Source organism: Gasterosteus aculeatus, chromosome 13, assembly GCF_964276395.1.
Source record: "Gasterosteus aculeatus chromosome 13, fGasAcu3.hap1.1, whole genome shotgun sequence".
NCBI classification, from domain to species: domain Eukaryota; kingdom Metazoa; phylum Chordata; class Actinopteri; order Perciformes; family Gasterosteidae; genus Gasterosteus; species Gasterosteus aculeatus.
Genome location: NC_135701.1, coordinates 23,448,757 through 23,465,755, shown reverse-complemented (window position 1 = coordinate 23,465,755; position 16,999 = coordinate 23,448,757). Strand labels below are relative to the sequence as shown.

General features: G+C 46.8%; 1 protein-coding gene and 1 long non-coding RNA gene across 3 annotated transcripts; one reads left to right on the top strand and one right to left on the bottom strand.

The window, feature by feature from the left end:
• The first annotated feature begins 4,892 nt into the window (after positions 1-4,892).
• LOC120831381 (FHF complex subunit HOOK-interacting protein 2B) lies at positions 4,893-16,965 on the top strand. Of its 2 annotated transcripts, none has more exons than XM_040196804.2 (18): positions 4,893-5,177; positions 5,427-5,505; positions 5,573-5,658; positions 6,438-6,518; positions 7,666-7,770; positions 10,942-11,061; positions 11,140-11,307; positions 13,045-13,244; positions 13,421-13,538; positions 13,677-13,753; positions 13,828-13,984; positions 14,473-14,630; positions 14,718-14,855; positions 15,087-15,177; positions 15,304-15,444; positions 15,559-15,699; positions 16,283-16,389; positions 16,480-16,965. In XM_040196804.2, exons 1-18 carry the CDS (start codon positions 5,127-5,129, stop codon positions 16,580-16,582), a joined length of 2,121 nt encoding a protein of 706 aa, XP_040052738.2. In that variant the 5' UTR covers positions 4,893-5,126; the 3' UTR covers positions 16,583-16,965. The 2 variants fall into 2 exon arrangements, 1 of the variants encoding a protein (XP_040052738.2); XR_013451962.1 differs by having other exon boundaries at positions 4,906-5,177; positions 15,304-15,528; positions 15,600-15,699.
• Positions 7,029-7,347, bottom strand: LOC144386277 (uncharacterized). The gene is made up of 2 exons (XR_013451963.1): positions 7,235-7,347; positions 7,029-7,178 (listed from the first exon to the last, which is right to left on the bottom strand). It is a non-coding gene; the product is annotated as an uncharacterized LOC144386277 (long non-coding RNA).
• Positions 16,966-16,999: the final 34 nt, after the last annotated feature.

Here is a 16,999-nt window from a genome sequence, read left to right as displayed (position 1 = left end):
TCTGTCTCTGTGCACATGCCTGCCAGTGGACTGCGTGACAGGGTGTCGGCAACTCTGCCACTGGGTTGAATCTCATGAGCCTCATGAGGAGACGCTGACATCGTATAGGTACATTGTCCAGGCTGTGGCTATTGATGAGGGGCACTAGCGGCTTGTGGTCGGTGATTAGCTATTGATTAGATATTTGGGCGTAGCGCGTTTCTGCTTGAGTGAGGCGTCTGGAGCAATATGCCACTGGTTTCCACTGCACCCCGTGGAGCTGAAGGATTACACCCGCCAATCCATAACTACTTGCATCCGCTGACACCGCCGTGGGCTTGCTCAAGTCATAGAAAGTAAGTACTGGTGCAGTTGTCAACAGCCTTTTGATATGTTTAAAACCTGTTTGCCGTGTATGGCTCCATGTCCATGTATTCTTATCCCACAGGGAGCTCGTACAGCGGCTGTCCCACCGTTGAGGACGTATCTTCCGAGATAATTTACCATTCCCTGTATCCTTCTTAACTCTCTGCTGGTGGTGACAGCTGCCGAATAGCTTCCACTTCGTCGGGGTCAGGTAAGATCCCGGAGCAGTCAATAAGATGCCCGAGGAACCGCAGCTGACTCTGCCTGATGGAGCACTTCTCGAGATTAAGCTTCAGACCAGCTGTCTTCATGCGCTGCATTACCTTCTCCGGGCGACCGTCATGCTCCTTCTCTGTGGCCCCATAGACCAGGATGTCATCCATGAAGATCTCAACATCCTTCAGCCCCTGGAGGGTCTCCATCATCTTCCTCTGGAAGATTTCCGGTGCGCTCGTTATCCTCTGGAGTTCCTCCTCTCCCTTTTGCAGCATAGGGAGGGGTACGGGTCGTGTTGTATATACAGCGTACGGCTGAGCGTCGTACTCACCATAGGCTCACCATCGATTCTCCTCAACACATTCATTTCCACAGACGGCCTGTTGAGAAGGTCATTTACAGTATGTCCACGGATGACATATGCTGTGAGTGGGTGAGTCTTTCCTTTGTAGGTCACAGTGCTCCGGACCTGTCCTATGCACTGCAGTTCACCGCCTGGGCTGTCGAATGGCATATCTGCAGGCTCCAGTGGTCTTTTGGGGAAAAGTGAGGGGTAAGACTCTTCATGGATGATGCTAACATCCGCCCTTGTGTCAATTTCAAGTCAATTGGTGTAGAGCCCACCATTACATCACATCACATGTCATTTATCTGACGCTTTTATCCAAAGCGACTTACAATAAGTGCATTTCAACCATAAGGACACAAACTCAGAACAAGAAGAACAAGAAACAAGAAAGTGCAATTTCCTCAAATAAGTCAATTTACAATTTGCTACAGATAAGTGGCGTTACAAGTACAATTTAGGTGCTACGACAAAGTCAACTACCAGCAACTCCACCAGCAACTGGACAGCCCATTGCTCTGGTGACCTGAAGAAAGTATGATTGCTGCTGCTCTGTTTGCTCTGTCACCTCACTCACTGCCCTACTGCTCCTATACACTCTGTGTCCAACTTTGTTGCATGTATTGCATGTGGATTTTCTGGCTGGACAATTTTCGTCTTTACTGTGCCACGCTTTCCCACACTGTTCACATTGTCCTTTATTTCCCTCTTTTGGCTTACCGTAGTGGTGGTGGTCTTTGCTGCGCTCGTGGGCGACTTCCTGTGTCAATCCCGATGTCTCTCCTTGCGTGCTGACTTGCGAAGCGACCTCCTCCGACTGCCTGACCGTCTCTATGTCAGCGCTGGCGTCAGATCCTTTGTCAGCTGCGACTTCCGTGAGACGTCTTTGTTGATACCGCCAGCGACGCGGTCGCGGATATTTTCGTCTCTGCTCGCGCCAAACTCACACTGCTCCGCTAGCTCGTACAAGGCCCTGATATACGTCTCCGCTTTCTCTCCCGGTCTTTGCACACCCAGATGGAAACATGCACATTCGTGTACTACATTCCTACTCGGTACAAAGTATTCATCGAACTTTCCAAGCGCGATAGCAAAGTCGTCTCTATGTCCGTGGCAAAAGATGTTCTCCGACTCACTTCCCATAGCGTATATCAGGCTGCTGACCTGCACGGCGCCATCCTCTTTGTCCAGCTTGGTCCTAAACCTCACAAAACGCTGCTTCCACTCCGGCCATTCTCCGGAGCTTATTGAAGAAGACGTTTGTTGGTGGATTGAACTTCGCCATGACTCCGCTTTTACTTCTGACACCGTGTAAATTAATGCAAGGGAGGCTTCGTTGTTAGCTGTACTGGTTTGTGATGCATCACCGAGTGTGTCACTTTACAGGCACAACATGACTCCCCTACATCCCATAGCATGTGTGTAGCAGGTGGCACCATGGGGTGGCACTCTGAATTCAAGGCTTTGTCCCTATAAAAGAGGAAGTGGCACTTTGTCAGGGAATGCGTGGGAGTGTGGCTGGACCCACAGCAGTGTGATCGGGTAAATATGCTTCTACGTTGCTTTTTCATATATACCGGTTGCATATTTTAAAGGACTTTGCATGGCAGGATCGGGATGAGAGCCGCTGATCCAAGCAGAGAATGAATGAATGACTGGATAGGGGAGTTCGACAGGTATATTGTACTTTTAAGTATGAATTCAAATTCTTTGCTGGTGGTACTTTTGTATTCTTGTGTTGCGGTAATCATCCCGCTACCTGCTGTCCTTTATTAGTTTTGATTTTGTTTTCCGTAGTTAGTCCGTTCCTGGTGCATTGTATTTTGTTCCCTGTATGATACAGATGTAATTCAATTCAATTCAATTCATTTTATTTTGTGTAGCTCAAAATCGCAATATACAAATTTGCCTCGGAGGGCTTTACAGTCTGTACACATACGACATCCTCTGTCCCGAAACCCTCACATGTCACAGGAAAAACTCCCCAAACAATGAAGACCCTTCCAAGAGGGAAAGAAGGGAAGAAACCTCAGGGAGAACGTCAGAGGAGGATCCGTCTCCTGATGGACAGACTACAATGATGTCATGAGGACAGAATGAACAATGAATGAGACTATATGACAGAAATGATTCAAGTAACTGTGAGTAGTAAACCAGACGCACAGCAGGACCACTGCAGGGACCACCACCATCAGATAGAACCACCATCAGATAGAACCACCATCACATAGAACCACCATCAGATAGAACCACCATCAGATAGAACCACCATCACATAGAACCACCATCAGATAGAACCACCATCACATAGAACCACCATCACATAGAACCACCATCACAGAACCACCATCACATAGAACCACCATCACATAGAACCACCATCAGATAGAACCACCATCACATAGAACCACCATCACAGAACCACCATCACATAGAACCACCATCCACATAGAACCACCATCACATAGGACCACCATCACATAGGACCACCATCAGATAGAACCACCATCACATAGAACCACCATCACATAGAACCACCATCAGATAGAACCACCATCACATAGAACCACCATCACAGAACCACCATCACATAGAACCACCATCACATAGAACCACCATCACATAGGACCACCATCACATAGAACCACCATCAGATAGAACCACCATCACATAGAACCACCATCACAGAACCACCATCACATAGAACCACCATCACATAGAACCACCATCACATAGGACCACCATCACATAGAACCACCATCAGATAGAACCACCATCACATAGAACCACCATCACAGAACCACCATCACATAGAACCACCATCCACATAGAACCACCATCACATAGGACCACCATCAGATAGAACCACCATCACATAGAACCACCATCAGATAGAACCACCATCACATAGAACCACCATCCACAGAAGCCTGTGGGGAGGGAGAGCACAGAGACTTTAGGAGAGGGTAATGTTGGTTTACGAGTACAGTAATATGATTAATATCTAAAATAATAATGATGATGATGATGATGGCAGCAGCAGGCGTCAGCAGGGCCACGGCAGGTGTCAGGACCAGGGTCCCGAAGGAACTACGGAGACCTGCTAGGGGAGAAAGCACAATTAGTCATGTGCATTAATAAAAAGTAAATTATTGTAGAACGAGAGCGTGAGAGGAGCTCGGTGTGTCCTAAGAAGTCCCCCGGCAGTCTAAGCCTATAGCAGCTTAACTAAGGGCTGGTCCGGGCTGACCTGAGCCAGCCCTAACTATAGGCAGAATCAAAGAGGAACGTTTTAAGTTTTACTTTAAAAGAGCTGACCGAATCCGCCCCCCGGACTGAAAGTGGAACCTGGTTCCACAAAAGAGGAGCCTGATAACTGAAGGCTCTGGCCCCCAGCCTACTGTTTAAAACCACAGGAACAACAAGTAACCAGCATCTATGGAGCGCAGCTGCCTTGTAGGGCAATAAGGTGTTACAAGCTCTTTAAGACAGATAGATGTAAGAGCGGACTAACTACTTTCATTTTTGTTTGTTTGTCATTTGGTCACTTTCCCTACATTTTGCGGTACTTTCTGCAGTGCTCTGGGTAGACAACCTGATCTTGTGTGAACTAACCGGTTGGTTGGCTTTGCAGTGCTCTGCCGTGTACACTGTTGTGCAGTGCTGTGTGATTTAAGCGGGTTTGGCCGCCATGTGCTGCATGGATCATTCAGGTGTCGCTCAGAGCTTGTAATGTGTCAGAGTTTATGTTAAACTTGCATTTAATAAATGTTGTTAAACTTTATTTGTTTCCGTTTCTTATATCCAAGTTAACATAAACTACCGTACATGACAGAGACCAAAACCTTTTGATCCGAGACCAAAAGTTTTTGTTTTGCAGGCAAAAACAATCGTTTTATAAGCAAAACTAACAAAATATTTTACTTTATATTTTTACAAACTTTATTTTTGTTTGCATAATAAAGACACAAATCTACCCTCATATGATTGGACCGAGAAGACGGTGACGCAGATGGAGCATTATTCTGAAACTGATGTGATCGAATTCGTTGTTTTCTTTTATTCTGAAAGTTCTCCCCGGATGTTTTCGTTTTGTACTTCCGTTTTGACACTGGTCGATCGGATGTCAGTATAATTTTTAACATGGTGTAGCAAACCGGGAATTAACTGGGTTCAACCGGGTTTAACCGGGTTACCGGGCAGCGGCTTTTGGCGGGCAATGGAGACCTTTAGCAGGTTGAGCAGTATGCTGCTGCACGCGCTGGAGACGGTGAGTTAGTGGCTAGCTGACTTTAGCTCACCTAGCATCTTTTAGCTCACTTAGCCCACCTAGCCTCTATCAGATCACGCAGCCTCTGTATAAAGTTAGTTTTAGTTAAACACAAACTCAAGCTAAGTTAGGAGCCAACAGCTAAAGCTAGCTTGTCCAGGTGTTCTCTGTCTACCTGCAGCAGCGGTGTGGACGTGGAGGAATGTGTCCCACTTCCGTCTCTTTACCGTCTGTCTGTCTGTCTGTCAGCGGGAGCCCACAGTCGACCTGTTGGAGTCCTTTGTGAATCATTGGAAATCGATAACTAATTATTACATCAACACCACAGGTGAGTTTTCACCTCCACACATTGTTACCTGTACATGCGATCCCATTAACCCCGTGTGTGTCTGTAGATGACTCCCGTCCTGTGAGACAGACAGACATCCCCTGGTGTCTCCGACAGATGCTGGACATCCTGGTGTACGAAGAGAAGCAACAGGTAACACACAGTACAAGTACTTCAGTCTGAGTACTACACTACTACACCCACAGTACAACTACTACAGTAGTACACTTATGTTACAAGTACTATAGTCTGAGTACTACATTATGCTTACAGTACAAGTACTTCAGTCTGAGTACTACACTACTACATTATGCTCACAGTACAAGTACTTCAGTCTGAGTACTACACTACTACATTATGCTCATGGTACAAGTACTACAGTCAGTATATTTATGCGTATTGATCTGTCATGCATTCATCCCGAGTGTTTCCTCATCATTAAATCAGCCTGACACGTGTCTCTTGTGTCTGTATGCGGCCCCCCGTCGGCTGCTCTCTACGCCCTGCTGCCCCCCGGTAAAGCCTCGTTTCTGCTTCTGCGTTTTAAGAGCGACACGCAGACACAAGAGCCCCTTACCTGTCCCTTACCTGTCCCTTACCTGTCCCTTACCTGTCCCTTACCTGTCCCTTACCTGTCCCTTACCTGTCCCTTGCGTGTCTTTTCACACCTCCTTGCGTCCTTGCGTGCGTCGACCCATCTTGGCGTCTAAAGCGGCGCAGCCTCCCGCAGCACCAGGCTGTGATTGGTCTGCTGACTACGTCCTTTACGGAGTCTCACGTCTCCGTTTTCACAGTAATTGAATTGCTCTAAAACACACACAAGCCTTTTTGAACCATGAATTGAAACGAGTGCGTCGACACGGCGTCGCTTAGAGACGCAGACGCAAGCGGCGGCCATGAGGGAAACACTCTCATGATGCGTTCATCCACAGGTGGAGGAAACTGGAGCCTGTCTGAAGTATCTGCTACAACACAAACTGTTGGAGACTCTGTGCACTCTGGGTAAAGCTCAGGTATCAATAAGCCCCATTTTATAGAATAATGATTCAATATGATAAATGGACTGTACTTGTATAGCGCTTTTCTAGTCTTCTGACCACTCAAAGCTTTAACACTACATGACATCATTCACCCATTCACACCCGTTCACACACTGATGACACCATTCACCCATTCACACCCATTCACACCCTGATGACATCATTCACCCATTCACACCCGTTCACACACTGATGACACCATTCACCCATTCACACCCATTCACACCCTGATGACATCATTCACCCATTCACACCCTGATGACATCATTCACCCATTCACACCCATTCACACACTGATGACACCATTCACCCATTCACACCCATTCACACACTGATGACACCATTCACCCATTCACACCCTGATGACATCATTCACCCATTCACACCCATTCACACCCTGATGACATCATTCACCCATTCACACCCGTTCACACACTGATGACACCATTCACCCATTCACACCCATTCACACACTGATGACACCATTCACCCATTCACACCCTGATGACATCATTCACCCATTCACACCCATTCACACACTGATGACACCATTCACCCATTCACACACTGATGACATCATTCACCCATTCACACCCTGATGACATCATTCACCCATTCACACCCATTCACACACTGATGACACCATTCACCCATTAACACACTGATGACATCATTCACCAATTGACAACCTGATGACATCATTCACCCATTCACACCCTGATGACATCATTCACCCATTCACACCCATTCACACACTGATGACATCATTCACACCCATTCACACACTGATGACATCATTCACACCCATTCATACACTGATGACATCATTCACCCATTCACACCCATTCACACCCATTCACACCCTGATGACAGGAGAACCACACACAGTGACACCTGCCCATCAGTCACTAACATCCACACACTGTAGTCGCAGCTACAGGAGCAATGTTGGTTAAGTTTCTTGCCCAAGGACACATGGACATGCGGGTTAGCAGAGCCTGGGATCGAACCCCCAACCCTCTGATTGGAGGACGACCTGCTCCCCACTCACCCACAGTCGCCCCAATAGATTGATAAGTTACTCTTTGTGGACTGACCAAACATCCCCCTTCCTCCTCAGTATCCTCCAGGTATGGTCCAGCAGGTCTTGTTGTTCTTCTCTAGGTTCTTGTCTCAGATCCAGAGGCCTCTGCTCCAGCTGGTGAACGTCTACAGGCCCGTTCAGGTGGGTTTGAGTGTGCAGCTGGAGATGAGATCATTCTCATTATTGGGTCGCATGACTAGAAGCACAGGTAAAATCACTAATAACCAATCAGTTCTCACCAGCTGGGTTTCATTTGGGTGAGGACCCGGCCTTCTGGTCTACGTGGGCCGGATCCTTAAAAGACCGCATAGGCTGAACCAAGCAGGCTCTCAGTCTTTTTACTGTCATATTAGATTCAGATCAGTTAAGCCGTGAACTTTTAGCTAAAAGTAACAGTTGAATCTTAAGGAAGAGGAAATCAATCAATACTGTCAATAAAAACCACAACAGCAAACACATTTGTTAACTGTCCCTGCAGTGGTCCTGCCGTACACCTGCTTACTACGCTACATATCTGAATCATCTCTGTCATATGAACTGAATGTATCGTTCCTCTTCTACGTTGTTCACTCTGTCCTCATGACGTCATCGTAGTCTGTCCATCAGGAGACGGATCCTCTGAGTCTCACTGAGGTTTCCTCCCTTTTTCCCCATGAAGGGTTTCATTGTTTGGGGAGTTGTTCCTGTTCAGGACAGAGGTGTGTATGTGTACAGACTGTAAAGACCTCTGAGGCACATTAGTAATCTGTGATTTGGGGCAGACACAAAATAAAATGAATTGAATTCAACTAAATGTATAGTTGGTTTATAATCACACCACTAAGCAACAAGTTCAGTTCCATTGTGTATTCACCCGCCTCCATCCAGAATAAATGAAATCCTCATCGGCCTACAATGCATGATGGGATATGCTGGGCCGCATAGGGTGGATCAGACGTGTCCTCCCCATCGGCCCCCGGAGGGCTGCGACGAACAGAACGTGACAGCCGAGTCGCAGCCAAAGTGACACTTGAGGTTGATGAATGAGGAGCAGCCCGAGGAGGAGGAGGCCGACCAAATAAGACACAAGCCGTGTCTCAAGTCCGCTGGGCTGCGTCCCTGAGGACGCATACGTCCCTTCGGCTGCCACTCGGCTGTCCCGTTCCGTCGGTAATATAATTAACTCGAATATCCACCGATGTAAATGTTCTCTTATAATATCTAACATCACTCGCTCTGGTCACGGGACGCTGGTAACCGATGCTTTTAAATACATTACTACACAATTACTAACACAAGTCACATGAATGCACATAAGACTAAATTATTATTCGTAACTCCCCCATACAGCCCCTGACCCCCCTGGGTCCTAAGTCCCTCCATGTTTAGTGAAAAGTCACTTTAATGACTTGGCTGACTAACATCCTACCGACGCTGTGGTGGTTTTATATATAGTTCAAGGCTTAACTGATGCCATTTTTATTTAAAATAGCCCTGAAGAACACCCTGAAATATATCGTGCCCTGGAGGAGAAGCGTATCTTAAATAAATAAGATCATCTTCTCGGGCGGCACGTTGTTGAGGTGGTTTTCACCGTCTCCTCACAGCTAGAAGGTCCGGGTTCCACTTCCTGTGTGGAGTCTGCATGTTGTCCCCGTGTCTGCGTGGTTCTCTCTCCAGGTAGACCAGAAGGCTGGAGGCCACTAGGGTGTTGACACCCAGGTGCAGCTACTGTAGAGTGGCCCTTTCTCAACACCTAAGGCGTGAATACACTCCAGTCCTGACTCACGGGTTCAGAGCGGACCGCAAACAGCAGCTGACTTGATGACGTCACCACGTCAGCTGTTCTGCTAATATATTTTAATACAGTTCTTGACTGTTAAGTATTTCACTATTATTAAGCTTTTGTTTTGTTTTCATTTAAAACTAACTAACAACGGTGTATAATGGAGCACCAGAGTAAATATATATCAGTAATATTTATCAAATAATTAGGCAAAATACCTCAATGGATGGGGCGGCACGGTGGCGTGGTGGTTAGCACTGTTGCCTCACAGCAAGAAGGTCCTGGGTTCGATTCCACCCAGTGGCCTTTCTGTGTGGAGTCTGCATGTTCTCCCCGTGTCTGCGTGGGTTCTCTCCGGGTTCTCCGGCTTCCTCCCACAGTCCAAAGACATGCTCTGGGGATCAGGTTAATTGGTGACTCTAAATTGCCCGTAGCTGTGTGAATGTGAGTGTGAATGGTTGTGTGTCTCTGTGTTGCCCTGCGATTGGCTGGCGACCAATCCAGGATGTACCCTGTCTATCGCCCGAAGTTGGCTGGGATGGACTCCAGCCCCCCCGCGACCCTGTGTGCAGGATAAGCGGTTTGACAATGGATGGATGGATGGACCTCAATGGATCTGATCAGAGTTATACACAGTGCAATAGTGTTATAAAGGTTTCATAAAGTAAGAGGAGGTTGGATACAGTAACAACAATTAGGGATACAATCCACACACACACTCAAACATCAAGAGGCCGATAATCAGTGTCCTCGTACAGTTAAATGCACAAACATCACTATAAATTAAATTGCCGATGTACCTCAACCTCTTCTGTTTCTACATTAATAGTATTTTATGTAAATACTATAGTGATCAATGAGGCTAAATATCGTATGATAGATGACATCATTAGTACTTGACATAGTATGTAATATCCTATAAACAGTGATCGTGGAGGCTACAGTTAGATAGGTGACATCATCAGTGATTAACATAGTCTTTTTTATCAGATATTAAAGACTAACAAATTATAGAACTTAAAATGCACTTATAATGGTTCTTATCTACAGCAAGTTGTAAATTGACTTATTTGATGAACTTGCACTTTGTTGTTTCTTGTTCTTCTGAGTTTGTGTCCTTATGGTTGAAATGTTCTTATTGTAAGTCGCTTTGGATAAATGACATGTGATGTAATGTGATGTAATGTGACGCAGGCATCAATGGTGCTACATTTAGATTTACATTTGAAATAAATAGAAACATTTTCAAGCATATGCAAGCAACTGACCAGACATTACATATCTTACAGAGAAATATACAATAATTCATATGTGGAAAATATGTATTTTTTTAGTATTACAGTTCAGAGATTCTTTGAAGACGTCCTGCTGCCGGTTCAGTCTCCTCAGGTCCTTTGTGCATTAAAAGAATTATGAGCGGTCTCAGCCAGATGGCGACTTTAGAATTGGAACAGTACTCAGGCTGCGACCGATGACGTTTCACGAGAACATAGAGAAAGGCCTTTGTCTGGAGCGTCATGGTGACTTCCACTTTGCTCCGCCCCCAGAAGCTGATTGGTCTCTGTGCACTTCCTGGTTCCCAGACTGAGGCGGAGGAGGCTCAGTTCTTATTGGTTGTCTGCTCTAGGGTTAAACAGGACCCGCCCACGCTCAGAAACATCTTACAGGTAACAACCACTAATGATATAACAATTCTCTCAATTAGTCCATTTTATTTCATCTCTGCCGTCAACTTCTGCTTTCAGATTGTGGATAAACCAGCAGCCACGGCACTGGCTTCTGACCAATCACAATCCTCCAACCACAGGACGGAGCCACCGCCACCCCCCAGCCAATCAGATTCATCCACCGGCAGCCGCGTCCAATCAGAGTCCGGCTTGCTTTGGGCTCTGCTTCAGCTCGCCAGCAGTGCGGTCAGTTATCTGGTTACGACTCAGACACCTTCAGACGTCATGTGTCTGCTGAGACATTGATCTGGTATCCAGCAGCACCTTCAAGAGTCTTGAGTTCTCTCTGACCAGGATGTGTCTTTTAACTCTCATATCAATTCAATTCATTTTGTATAGCCCAAAATCACAAATTACTTAATTTGCCTCAGAGGGCTTTACAGTGTACACATGTGACATCCTCTGTCCTGAACAGGAAAAACTCCCCCAAAAATGAAAAACCCTTCTAAGAGGGAAAAAAGGGAAGAAACTTTAGGGAGAACGTCAGAGGAGGAGGAGGATCCCACTGCCGGGACGGACAGACTACAATGGATGCCATGTGTACAGAATGAACAATGTATAATACATTCAATTCCACAAAGAAGACTTCAAGGACGGCCTTTTTTCATCGTAATATTACGAAAATCAGGAACTGGATGTCTCAAAGTGAGGCAAAAAAATGAGTTTTTTACTTCTGCAACAATGGAAGTAGACGCAAGACCTTAGGGAGAACGGCAGAGGGGGTATATAATATATAATAACGCTGTATAGATGATAGATGTCATCTGTACAGAATGAAGAACGTAAAAGATTCTCAATATGTTCATTGTATATGACAGAAATTATTCAAATATTTAGAATTTTAAGCCAGATATCAAGGAGGACCACTGCAGGGACAAACACCATCACATGTAACCATCTGCCTCCCGCGGGCCCGACAGCTATAGCCTGCTGGACAATGGGGGTCTGTTTTACATAGACAAAAAAAGTCAGTCCTTGAAGTCTTCTTTATATGCGAGTTGAAGGTCATATCCTGGTCGAAGAGAACTCCAAGATTCCTGACGGTGCTGCTGGGTACCAGAGACATTCCATCCATTGAAACTGTATCACTTGACAGCTGGCTTCGAAGGCGCTCTGGGCCTATCAGGATAACTTCCGTTTTTTAGTTTAGCATCAGGAAGTTGCCGGTCATCCAAGTTTTGATGTCTCCAAGACATTCTTGAAGTCTAACTAGCTGGTCCGTCTCTTCTGGTTTGATCGACAGATACAGTTGAGTATCGTCTGCATAACAATGGAGGTTTATGCGGTGTTTCCTGATAAGATCACCCAAAGGATGCATATAAAGGGTAAATAAAATCGGTCCAAGTACAGAACCTTGTGGGACTCCGTGACGAACATTGTTGGTCTTTGAGGATTCACCGTTTACAAGCACAAACTGGGATCGGTCCGATAGGTAGGATTTAAACCAGCTGAGTGCAGTTCCTTTGATACCAATTAAATGTTCTAGTCTCTGCAACAGGATACAATGGTCTATGGTATCAAACGCGGCACTGAGGTCCAGCAAGACAAGAAAAGAGATGAGTCCTTGGTCCGATGCAAGTAGAAGATCATTCGTCATTTTCACCAGTGCTGTTTCTGTACTGTGATGCACTCGAAATCCTGACTGGAAATCCTCAACAAAGCATTGTTTTGTAGAAAGTCACATAATTGATTTGCGACGGATTTCTCAAGGATCTCAGAGAGGAAGGGAAGATTTCATAATATCTAATAAGGACGTGATAACTAAAGGAAAAACTTCCTTAAGCAGCTTGGTCGGAATCGGATCCAAGAGACAAGTAGAAGATTTAGACTTTGGACTGTAGTTGTGGCTGTCATGTGGTTGTTGTCGTCATGCTATTGTGGCTCCACAAGGGGGTTCTTTTCTTCATGATGTTTTCTCCACAGAGGGGCTCTGTGGCTCTGAAGGCCTTTGAAGGCCTCCTGCTGCTCTCAGCTCTCCAGGATGAATCTTCAGGGGAGATTTTGTCTGATCAAACCCTGCTAGGAGAGCTGCTGGCTGGGAGGCTTCTTCAGCTCTACTCCCTGCTGCCTATGGAGGCTCTGGACCCTGGAGAGGTGCAGAGCTGGCCCCACACACCATGGAGGTACACACTCCTAGTACACAGTATGGTGGTACACACAAGTAATACACATCTAATACACCCCATGCAGGTACACACTTAACACGCACTGTGCATATAGACTTTGTTTATACTCTGCTGACAGACCTGTCCATCATTGTGACGGGTACCCGCCCTTTCTTCTGTCTTTGTGCTTTTAGTTCTCAGTTCTCTCGCTGGAGCTCTGATCTCAGGTCAGTAGCGGCTGCCTCTGATCACATGACCAACTTCTTCTCTTGGTTGGACTTCCTGGATCACATGATGGAAGAAGCACCTCAGGTACACATACACACATACACACACACACACACACACACACACACACACACACACACAGACAGACTAACACCTGCACACTAAATAATCTGTTGTTCGCCAGATGTGTCATACACTATTTCAGTGTGTGTGTGTTTGCAGGTGTTAGCACGGAAGCTAGCTCACTGTGTTCATCAGATTTGGATGTTTGACGTTCTTCAGCCTCAACTTCTACACATGTAAGTGTGGAAGCCGCATCCTGTCTTTGCTAACTGTAGCTGCAGCACAGCTCAGGTGTGTGTGTGTGCTCCAGGTGTGAGCAGGTGGTCCTGGTCTCCACCTCTATCCTCTGTGCGGCTGTGAGATTCGTCCGGTCGAGGTCTCTGCTGGATCAGCTGGTTCACTTCCTGCTGAGGACAAACACGCTGAGTCCTCTGCTGCTGCAGCGCTGTGACCACATCTCAGACCAGGTGAGTCCACTTATTATAGCGCAGCTAGAATGCAATAATACACATATATATAATATACATACGTGTGTGTGTGTGTGTATGTAAATGACATGTAATGTATTTATTATGACTGTCAATAGATTTAATAAAATAACTAATTCATCTCACATTTTGAAATGCTTTAAACGCGATTAATAGTCTTCTTTTTTTCTAAAGACTTAAAAGTAATCAGTAATGAAATCCATCATTTGACGTGTTTGAAGTGTCAACAATGTCCCCACATGCAGGACGGTTTCAAACCACGGCCTTTTAGGGACACAGTGGTCCTCTGCAGGTAGAAGTTGAGATGGCAGTAGCCTAGCAGCTAGCTTAGCCTAGCAGCTAGCTCAGCCTAGCTAGCTGCTAGATTAATACTTTCATTTTGACAGTGCTAATATACACATATAGAATCCTACCTGATCTGCAGGTGAGAACCCCTAACTGGTCCAAGTTGACCTCTCCGTCCCCAGATCAGTTTTGCGTCTCTGTCTCTGGTGGACGAGCTGCTACAGAAGCCTCACGAGGACGTCCTGGATGTGCTGGTGTTGAGTTTCCTGCAGAGTCGTAGTTACCTGTCTCCACAGGAGGACAGGTGGAACGAGAGCAACGAGGCCCACGAGGACAGCAAGTGAGTCCAGCTCCCTGTGACGACGCCACATGTTCAAAAGCACATTATAAAATGCGTGTGTGTGTGTGTGTGTGTGTGTCCGTCCAGTGGTCTGGAGGAGGACCCATTCTTCTCAGAAAGCTTGTTGTTCTCTGAAAGTCAGCTGATCCTCCCTCCTCCTCCTCGCTGCTCCTCTTCCTCAGCTCCTCTCTCTGGTCTGGGATCAGCTGCTAATGTTGTTAACAGGTAACACACACACACACACACACACACACACTTTTTTAAATAATTTCTAAAATGAATGAACTAATAGTTAAAATGTTAATTCCAACTATATATACATACTAATATGTTCAGAAATGTTGTTTATATTTATTGGTAATTACGACTATAACAATTATTTCTGTCCATCTGCCTGTCTGTCTCTGTCTCTCTGCTTGCATGTGTCTGTCTCCATGTCTCTGTCTCTTTGAGTAGTTTCCTGTGTTTAGTTCCCGTTCAGGTTCGATCAGCTCAGCTGATCCAGGAGGGCGGGTACGAGTCCTACGTTCACGACGCCCACACACAGGTCACATGACACACACACGTTGCTATAACAACAGATCCAGGTGGCTTCGGAGCAGCCGCTCTGGTCACCATGGTGACGTGATGTTCAGTCCTCACGAGGACGGATGTTCCTCTGCTCCCCCCTCAGGTCACGGAGTGTCGCGCTCTCTCTCGGTCCTGGAACTGGACCCTCAGTCTGCCTGCACCCTCCGCAGGTGAGGGGGAGGAGTTCTTTGAAGGTCCCCTGCTCAAGGTTCTGTTGGACCGACTGGGACGCGTCCTGGAGCAGGTAGACGTCCACTAGTCTGTCCTGTGTGATGACTTACCTGTCCACTTGTGTGTCCTGAGTGAGGAGGACTCGTCTCCGTCTCAGGTGAGTCATGGGGTCTCTTGTGTGTTTCAGCCCTACGAGTTGAACCTCAAACTGACTGCGGTTCTCTCCAGACTTTCATCCTTCAGCCACCCGCTTCTCCACGAGTACCTGCTCGACCCCTACGTGCACCTGTCTCACTGCTCCAGGTCGCTGTTCTCTGTCCTCATCAGGGTGAGACATGCAGACAGACACGTCTCACTGCTCCAAGTTAGTGCAACAGACTGTTGAACTCAGACCTGTCTGTCTCTCCCCCGTCCCTCTCCCTCTCTCTGTACCTGTCTGTCTCTACCCGTCTCTCTCCCTCTCTCTGTACCTGTCTGTCTCTCTCCCTCTCTCTGCACCTGTCTGTCTCTACCCGTCTCTCTCCCTCTCTCTGCACCTGTCTGTCTCTACCCGTCTCTCTCCCTCTCTCTGCACCTGTCTGTCTCTACCCGTCTCTCTCCCTCTCTCTGCACCTGTCTGTCTCTACCCGTCTCTCTCCCTCTCTCTGCACCTGTCTGTCTCTACCCGTCTCTCTCCCTCTCTCTGCACCTGTCTGTCTCTACCCGTCTCTCTCCCTCTCTCTGCACCTGTCTGTCTCTACCCGTCTCTCTCCCTCTCTCTGCACCTGTCTGTCTCTACCCGTCTCTCTCCCTCTCTCTGCACCTGTCTGTCTCTACCCGTCTCTCTCCCTCTCTCTGCACCTGTCTGTCTCTACCCGTCTCTCTCTGCACCTGTCTGTCTCTACCCGTCTCTGCGGCGGTTTGTCTCTCAGTTGATGGGAGAGTTGATGCAGAGCATCCAGCGAGTTCCCGATCTGACGGACAGACTGTTGGACACCAGGAGAGACCTGCTGGGCCTCAACAACAACAACACCACCAGGTAACTGAGAGAGAGACTCGTGGTCTTTGTGGCCGTGTAGAGCTTCCCTGAGCGTCCCGTATTTATATGTGTCTGTGGATCTGTCCTCAGACTGGAGCACTTGACCCTGCTGAGAGGACTCGTCGTCCTTGAGGAGTTCTGTAAGGAGCTCGCCGCCATTGCCTTTGTCAAACTGCCATTGGGCCGGCCTTGAGAAGGACTGCTCTGTCTCTGCCTTAGTCAGCTGTCTCACCTCACACGGTGGTCACTGTGACATCACAGTGACATCACAGTGATGTCACTGTGACGTAACCGTGACGTCATAGCTTGCACTCAAGCAGCTGTATTGTGGATCGGATGTATTTCAGATCAAAGGTGTCATCACCACTTCATGTGTTCCAACTATGCAATCATCTACGACCCTTATTGATAATAGATAACCCATCGAGCTGACCTTTGACTTTTGACTTTTACTCTCTCCTGCCGCCTCAGGACTAAGTGATATTAACTTTAATATTTAAATGCCTCTTTTTCCCAAATGATAAACCAATGTAATTTGCATTTGTTCTCGTCAATAAACAGAGAATCAGACTTTTATTGCTGTTGATCTTCTCCTTCATTCCACCAACGT